At 35.3% G+C, this 10,000-nt stretch overlaps 1 protein-coding gene across 1 annotated transcript in view; it reads left to right on the top strand.

Annotated features, from left to right (window-relative positions):
- Positions 1 to 3,014: 3,014 nt before the first annotated feature.
- The window catches only part of LOC127861157 (rho guanine nucleotide exchange factor 1-like), a 53,859-nt gene continuing 46,873 nt past the window's right edge, over positions 3,015 to 10,000 (top strand). The window contains exon 1 of the mRNA XM_052399533.1: positions 3,015 to 3,198. Coding sequence (XP_052255493.1) covers positions 3,095 to 3,198 — 104 coding nt within the window. The 5' untranslated portion in view covers positions 3,015 to 3,094. The remainder of the gene's footprint in view (positions 3,199 to 10,000) is intronic.

Below are 10,000 nucleotides of genomic sequence, written 5' to 3'. Positions count from 1 at the left end.
ATGTTCATATTTTGGTAAATTGACAAAATTATACAAAATATTTCAGATTCGCAAATTGTCGTTGTAGTTATGATATTTGTTAGGAAACAGTAATTCTGAACATTTACCATACTCTAAAATATTCATTATAGGCATGTTTTGGCGATTTCCAAAATATGAAACGAGTGACGATTGCTTAATATAAAAAAGTTCTGTTGTTGTCGTTAAAGTTTGTGACACTTCGAAGATTGCTTATATAAAGTATCAAATACATCACTTATTGTATGATAATGGATGGTCAAATGGTTTAAACATTAGACTTTTACTTCAGAGGTCAGTGGTTCGAACCCAGTTGAGGATCACTTTTTTCTATATATAATTTTATTATAGTTTTTAGATCCAATATTTACATTTATCATATGAAAGCATTTAATAACAAATTTTACAGGTTTTAAACACATAACAACTTTGCTTACAATTCACATGATTAATGTAATTCAATGTAAACCCAATGTTTCCAACCAAACGACAACACAGAAAAAAGCATATTCTATCTAAATTATAAGTTCTTACTATGTGTTTATGCACAGGTAGTATGGCATTGTTGTGTTGATCAGATGATGTAATTTATGTGCTGTTGTTTTAACACAAAGATGTCTACACTACATAGCAGTAGAAGTAGAAGTATTATGTCATACGTGTATACATATGTGTATGTCAGGTTCTGATAATGGAATATGACGATCACTATGATGACTCTGGAGAGTGTATGTCAGTTTCTGTTCATTTAACATGTTTATGTAAATTATGTCCTTTCTTGTATTTGACTGAGGCACCCGTTTTATTTCTCTCTATATATAATATACACATTTCATATTTAACACTAAACAATACTTAACATCCAAAAAAAGATCAAACAAATAGTAACTGGCACATACTATTATGCAATGTGAATTTTTCACACACATTTAAACAAATCATAAACATTAAAATAATCAAAACTGATAAATTTCCGTGCTAAGTCGACACATCAAAACTATGGGGTAAGGGACAAATGAGAAATAGCAATAAGATGACAACATAACTGCTTAATACATTTTTGTAAGTGTAGATGTGAGCATTGGTTTTAATATCCTGTATATTAAAGACACATAATCACATGCGAGCATCACTTAAGGATGCAAGTTGCTAACTGTATACATAAACAACATGCATACAAACAACACCACAACGGTATTCGAGAAAAGGATGCTTTTCTGCAGGTATAAAAATTCTTAACATTAATACTGCAAGAACATTTCAGGCTACGTCGAGTACAACAAGACGTATGCCCATAGTGCATGGATACCTCCACTAAATTCCACTTAACAAACAAAGAAATGTGGACAAGCATCATGTGAATTTGTTATCTTAAATCTAAAAAAATAAGTACAAAAGTTTCACGAACATTGTTGTGCGTGCCAAAATTACATCCGAAACTGTGAAACATGCCTTGGTGAGTCAGTCCCATGCAACACTGCTCGTTGACAAACATGCAAGATTATGCAACTTACACAGACAGTCAATAGTATATCAGAAGACATTACGTACATCAAGGGTACCCACAACTGCAAAACAGCAAATGCAGTATACCACATAGCGTTTAATGTGTGATGAGACGAAAATGGTTTTGAGCAAACGCAAACATCTCCATAGGTCTGATTGGAAAACACGTTAATTAAAAAGATCCCAAGTTGCAGCACACTTTAACGAAACTGATCACACGTATGCTATCATCGCCCTGTGATGTATTTAAGCTAATTTAAAAATGGTAATATGAAACACGAAAATTTGAGAAACATACTGGATAAGGCGACTCAATACTCTTCAGCCACACGGAATAAATAAAAACTACACATACGTATAAACAATATTTAATGTTTAAAGTTAACTGTTATTGTTCACATCGTATCTTTAGTTAATAAACTTTCCGGGCGTCAGCGTTTCACACAGTTTTAATCAGCGACAATAAATAAACACAAAACGACACATAAATATCAAAGAAGACTGAATGCAAAATTTTTACTTTATTATTTTTTATTTTATTAAGATATCGATATAATACACACGGGCGCCAGTCTATGTCTAACAGTTTTAGTATCTGTACAATTTTTTTAATCTATTAACATCCTTAACATCGCGGACACCAGCCTATAGAACATGGTTTAAATCAGCGGAAGTTCGTTTCCTGTGGCCACATGTTTCAAGTGGATCACACAAGTTTACAGTAAACAATATGTGTCAGGAGTGATGTTAAAATTTATTCATGACCATGAATTTTACAAATACAGTGTAACCATTTGCAGTGCAGTCCCAAAAATATTTTGCACAGCACAATAACTTGCAGCAACATAAAATCAACAATGCATAAGCCAGCCAGCTGCGGCCTTAAATACATGCAATTTTACTTAAAGGGGCCTTTTCACAGATTTTGGCATGTTTTGAAGTTTGTAATTAAATGCTTTATATTGATAAATGTTAACTTGGGATCTAAACAACTCCAGTAAAAAAACAAGAATACAATTAAAGAAAGACAAAAAGCAACCCTCCTCTAGACTCGAACCTCTGACCCCTGGAGGAAAAGTATATCGCTTAAACCACTCGGCCATCCGTGCTCATACAATGATTGTTGAATTATGTAAGCAATCGTCGTAGTATCACAAAATATAACGACATAAACATAACTCTCAAAATTATTCAATCGTTTCGCGTTGCAACGCTTTATAATTGTCTGGTTTGTAAATCGTCAAAAGAAGTGCATATACTGGATATTTAAGAGCATGTTAAATGTTCAGTATTACTGTTTCCTCACAAATATCATAACTACATCGAAAATTCGCGAATCTGAAGCAATTTTTTTTATTTTGTCAATTTACCAAAACGTGAAAAGACCCCTTTAATACTAACTTATTGCCACCGCTCGTAACTTGATAGCGAATCGAGTTATATTTACACGGCGTTTGTAACATACACTTCAGTCTGAAGATAAATATGGATGATATTGTTTCAATTATATGACTAAAGGCTTTCATTGATACGCGTGCGCATCCAATGAAAAACAAACGGACAAAGAGATATGGCGTCGACGAGTGAAGCTATTGTGGAATTAGAAGAACTTCTGCCAACTGCGATTCCAGAACAAGATGATACGGGACAAAATTCAGAAACACAACTTACAACGTAAGTATCATTATAGTATGTATATTTCGGCGAAATATTGGACGGATACATTGTTTTAACCAAAGTAAAGCTACTTTAATTTATGACGATATACACATATACGTAATGAACAATAAACGTTCAAGTTTAGGCTTGTGTGCGTGTGTTTGTGTATGTCTTTGTCATTCCATTCAGTTAAAACCATTAGTTATATCTAGTGATATACTGATGGTTGAGTAAGTTTATCATAAAAGCGTGAGTACTGATGAGTATGATGTCGCAATATACCGACAGGCATCGGAATGGATTGGTTCATTTCAAAACGCTATCACTATTGCCTGGTATATGTTCTTTAAACAGTAAACTATTGCAAAATAAGATCATAACATTTAGTGTTCGAACAGCGGTTAATGTTTTGCGAAAATATACACTGAGACACGGCCGTGCATCATGGCGCCAGCTCTTTAAGGCGATGCATAAATAAATGAGTCGATGCTACTTCCGAGGTGGCGCTACATGTAAGGACCGGATGTTTTGAAGTTTCAAGAATATTTCTGCAGGGTGCATAGCTTTTATATGTTTTTTTAACTTGTTCGTATTAATTTAAAAATCGGGCAATGTAGTGCGAATGAGCGAAAATGAATTAATCCACAAATGAAAAGAAACATACAATCACAATCCATTTGGAAACGTTGTGACCTTTATAGGTTATGACATGTTGGAGTTTTTGAAAGCAAATCGATGTTTTTGCATTTGTGACGAGACAATGTTCACCAGGTTGATACGCTAATGCCAGCAAACGATTGCGCTCAACATATACTAGTTGCTGCATGCACAAACACATAGGCCTCTTGGGGATCTAATCGATAATTTTGCTTTTTAGCAATGCTGTGGCGCTTAGGACAAGAGGTGGCGCCAATGCACGATATATGGATCAGCACATGACTTTCATTTGATAATTAATGTTCCTTTCATATTTCTTTTTATTTTTCAACGTATATACGTAGACCTAAATGTCTACAAAACACATACACATTCTATCATAAAACAAGATGTAAATATGTAAGTAAACAACTCAATTAAGATATCTGCAAACTTAATTAAACATATTTTACGATATAAACCCAAAATATGTAATCCTAAAAAAATCCAATAACACAATTCTCAACATTCTCAAAATATTTCTTCTACAACGAATGTTTGTATACAGTAAGATAATTCACGAACTAATAAAAACAAATGTGACTTCTGCTTTACGATGAGATTTTGTTCCCCTAATCCAATGCTTGTTTGCTATAAGGCAAAGGTTAACAAATCCTAATTAGGCTAAAATATACCGTTTCTTCCAACTTACTTCTTTAAAAAAAAATAGAAACACTCTATATTTTATAGTTAACTTTTGCATTATACTCAAGTTACTTCCCAGTTTCATAGCATATTCAATGACCGAAATATCAAAAATCACACAGTCATGTTTCTTCATAATTATGTTAACTTAACTTGTTCGATTTTATTTCAATACCATCTAATATAGTAAAACGATCGAACATTCAACCTGAAATGCCACACAAAAAACTGACGGTTGGTAACAAAATTAAAACAGCTGAAATTGTGCATTGGCGCCACCTCCTGTCGTTAGCGCTACCTCATTGGCATTGGCTCCATCTCTTTTTGAAAAATAAAAAATAATATGTTAGACCGACTAATGGCAGATGAATTTGTGCATGTAACAACTTGTAAATGTTCAAATTAATTGTTTGATGTCGTTGGCGTTTTCAAGGGATGGAAATTTGCTCGTCACAAAGGCCAAAACATCGATATGCTTTCAAAACCTCCACAATGACTCCACTCATAAAGGTCCTCACGTTTGCAATTGTGTGTTTCTGAACATGTGTGGATGAATTATTCTCCGCTAAATCTCACTAAATTATCCGATTTTTTAAATAATGCGATATATGTTGAAAAACATATTAAATTTACGCACCCTGTAGAATTGTCCATGAATTTTTAGAATATTCGGTACTTAGCGCTAACTCGGGAGTAGCATTGCTAACTTATCAATGCATCAAAATTCATCACAAAAAAGAGGTGGCGCCCGTGTTTAATGGCCGAGTTAGGGTTATGTAAAAAAATATTAAAAAAACGGTTAAAAAGCAAAACTTTAACAATAATTTTGGCAATTTCGATGACAAAGTCTGAAATGGCAGTTTTCATCTTTTTAGAATGACAAAAAAAGAAGTATTGGCCAATACGTCGGTTCATCCGTTTCTCCGTTTTTCTGAGTTCAGGTAAATAAAACAACACTTTGTACATCATGCTTTTATCGGCCGGTTCGTTAAGTGCTGGATGATCCGATGATCACGGCATCGATTCCCAAAACCGAAATTATGCCTACGGGCATTCTTTCCTTACCTCTGATTCAAGGCAATTTTAAGTAACTGACATATGCTATTGCACTTTGATTTAAAACTGTTAACCCAAAAAAACTGTGTGTGCATATTAACCGATATGATATGAATAACATGATGTTGATCACTATTATTTTCCTCGTTAGAGCACGACAAATTATTTCCCGTTCAATGTAGATCCGATAGGCCGAGCTGTAAGAGAGCTTTTTCCTGGTGAACAAGTGCATCTATTCAGTCATTCAGCATTTGGATTGATTGACCGATACACACGTTCTTTGTTCACTGTGTAAACTTGTATTTTGAACATAACTAAGAGGCCTGGCGATGAGAGAGAAGTCAGGAAGAAGGCCCTTCAAAAGTCAAAGAAACGTTGCAAACCTTCAGCTAGCGTCACTTCCAAATGGTGACCATGTGGCGGAAACACTACTTAATAGATTAAACAGATCAGTATTAATTGTTTAGGCCACATCAAATTTGATTAAATATTCGTCGGATTTAAGATTTAACGAACCTTAGAATCTTAAAACGAAATCAAAATATATTTTTTTATTTTGCGCCCGCAGCAACCATTTTGCTGCGCACCTATTTATCCCATGATTTAGTTTAATTTAGCCTATGTATTTTACGACAAAGACTGTTACAACACTTTGCGTAATTAGATTGGTTTATGTTAAAACAATGGTGGCACTCGTTTGTCTTGTCGAACAGATTGTTTATTTATGTTTATAAACATGGAATAAGAGCTTAAACTCAGTTATTACTGCTTAATGATCTTGAGCTGGTATTTTGCAGATATCGTGCACTTATTTTGCAAATATATCAATTTACATAGACAAATATATGTATTTTTTATTTAACACTTTTCGCTCGCATGTGATAAAAAAAATATGGTGACAATTAATGTGTTTTAATACGCTTGCTCACTCCATTCGTGGGGGGCTAAAATCCTTAGAACACATATGTAATTTGTTGTGGCCTGACTGGTCACTTTGCTTGCAGTCAGAAAATATTTACTGACGAATATTTTGAGAACGAACAAGGCAAGAAAGAAATATTGGTTTAAAAAAAGATTGCAAAATCATGTTCATTTTAGGAAAAAATTGTTTTTCGCTTCCAGTTTATATTTATGTTAATGGTACTTCAGACAAATTGTATGATATTTAAGTTTGTTATCACGCCAGCATATCATTTTGTAGATATTTTTAGCAACGCACAAACTATTTAGCTTTTGCCTTGGAAGTTTGGTTTGATGATGGCATTGGCACCACACAGACACACAATATATAGGAAATAATTTGACCCGAAATTTAATAATTTGTTATCTGGCTTGGTGTCCAAATTCGACAAAAAATGATGGGAGAGTGAAAGAATTACAGGGGCTAGAAGCTCAGTTAAATGCAGCTTATGTTAACATGCATATATCGGGGTGTAAAAACGATACATTTTTACAGACGCCAAGATTTGTTCAAACTGTGAACAATGTCTGTGTGCTAAAAATTGCTAGTTGTGTAGGACACATCATATATATGGGTATATATCTCGGAACTGTCTCGAATAATAGACATACTTAAAGCCAGCATGTGGAACTCTTACATTAAGTTGTCTGCATAAAGAAAGCTTCAAATTTCACGTTGGAAAGATCACTTTCAAAGTTGAATCGCTAGATCATTGGCAGTCAGTCATGGCTATACTAGACTTGTTTGTAGTGACACTAGCAGCACTGGTTTAGTGGGGCTATGAGGCTATAATGCCCAGTGATGTAGTGCATGCCAAATGGTCGCCGTCTCTTCTTCCAGATGTATGAAACTGATATGAACGCGCTTCCTGACGTCTTGGTGGGAGGGATGTTCTTGCTGCCGGAATTACTCAAAGAACCGATTTAATCGTCAAGTGTTATTTACCGATGGAGGTTATTTCGGTTATCATAATTAACGGCCACCGGAAAACATTGCGAAACCAAAATATCGCAAACTCAAGTACCCTTTTTCTTGAAGATTTGCTTCATTGAGATAAAGCATGTTATAAAAGTCTTATTTTTCATAAATAATTGATTAATTTTGTTCCCAAATGCTTTTTTTTCTATGAAACCTATGAGCAAAGTTGGTCTTCGCATGGAATTTTCGCATTTTCTCATGCGATTTTTATTTCCCATGGTATTTTTTATCCGATGAGATTTCCATAATTTGAAGATGGAAAAAACATCCAATAGTATTTTCTTGTATTTTTATTAAAGTGCTGTTTGTTTCACGTATTTAAGTATTTTAACGTTTTTTATGGATTTTATAATCATTATAAACCTGGCAGTTTTTATAAATAAATACAATTTTAAAATGGGAAAACAATCCCATGGGGTTGTTTTATTATTTTGAGTCATTTATTCATGGAACGTCCAGAAACACTATATTTTATCAAAAATGATCAACAATCCAACACCACCAGCACCACCACCAGAACCATCACTAGCACCACGACGACGACGACCACCACCACCACCACCACCACTACCACCACCTCCATCACCACCACACCACCACCACCACCACCACCACCACCACCACCACCACCACCACCACCACCACCACCACCACCACCACCACCACCACCACCACCACCACCACCACCACCACCACCACCACCACCACCACCACCACCACCACCACCACCACCACCACCACCACCACCACCACCACAACCACCACCACCACCACCATCACCACCACCACCACCATCACCACCACCACCATCACCACCACCACCACCACCACCACCACCACCATAACCAGCACCATCACAAGCACCAGCACCTGCACCGCCACCACCACCACCACCACCAAAAGCAACAGCACCAACACCAGCACCACCACCACCACCGCCGCCACCATCACCACCAACATTACCACCACCACCATCACCACCACCATCACCACCACCACCACCATCACCACGACGACCACCACCACGACCACCACCACCACCACCAAGACTACGACCTCCACTTTCACCACCACCACCAACACGACCACCATCACCACCACTACCACTACTACTACTACCAATACTACTAATGGAAATTAAAGCATAATCACCGATTCTACTATTTTATATGATGATGATGATGATGATCATGATGGTGATGATTATGATGATGATGATGATGATGATGATGATGATGGTGGTGATGATGATGATGATGATGATGATGATGATGATGATGATGATGATGATGATGATGATGATGATAATGATGATGATGATGATGATGATGATGATGATGATGATGATGATGATGATGATGATGATGATGGTGGTGATGTTGATGATGACGATTATGATCTTCTTTCCAATCAAGATATTTTGATCAAAATAACAATTGTATGTCCTTATTATGTTATCTCTCATTCGCATAGTATCGGCCCTCCTAATTGTACCGTGCCTGTCACGAAAAATATCCAATAATTACTGCAAAGGTAATGTGTTTTCATTTTTTAGAAGTTGTAATTTATTTGATGGTTATCTATGACTATAACGACGATCAATTTCATTATTTTCGGTTTTCGTTGGACACTAGGTAATGTTTATTCCAGGATGATGCTATTATTTTTAATTTCGTAGCATACCATTATGTTAATTTATTTATGGATTAATAGTTTTATCAAATACTTTATATGCCGCTTATTTTTGAATTTAATGTATATATATATATGTTAATTACAACGTAAGCATGAGTTTCGTTTTTTATTAAGTTACTTTTTTTTACAAGAACATTCACATAGTAACAAATCTTAGCAACCAAACAGAATTTCCAATTCTATGAGAAAGTGAACATGAAACAGATTACTACAGGGAGCTAAGTCTTGCCTGTATTTTCTCAAAACAATGCAGATTTAATTGCAGTTTTCGTTGTAATGTGAAAGAATACACATGTATCTATAAATTGACGTATAACACATGTGTGTTTTTGTATTTTGTGCACTTCCAAAATGCGTATGTATTCATTTAGAGGGCCGATACTACAGATAGTAATGCTATAATTCCTCATGATCTAAGACAGACACTGTTTTTAAGTTCTGAATTGGGCTGTACACATAAACGCTGATTTGTTAATGCTGTTGTAAAACACTTTCATGACGTAAATTCTCATTTTGAAGATTTTTAAGGTCGACAAAGTTTGGCATGATACCGTCTGGGAAATGGTCCTCACAAACCTGTCTATTAAACATTGATTCTTGTTCCGGCTATTTTCTCATATCCATTTTTTTTGTATATAAGTCCTTTGGTAATTTACATTTTTGCAAAACAGAAAATTTGCTAACTGCTATTGACACTTGTTCGTACTTTCATGTCAGCGTTGTAACTCTGTTGGCTCAATTGTATTTACACTTACATGTATCATGAATATTGCAGGGCCAAGTGTG

This window comes from Dreissena polymorpha, chromosome 15, assembly GCF_020536995.1.
Source record: "Dreissena polymorpha isolate Duluth1 chromosome 15, UMN_Dpol_1.0, whole genome shotgun sequence".
NCBI classification, from domain to species: domain Eukaryota; kingdom Metazoa; phylum Mollusca; class Bivalvia; order Myida; family Dreissenidae; genus Dreissena; species Dreissena polymorpha.
This window is presented reverse-complemented; position numbering and strand designations above follow the sequence as displayed.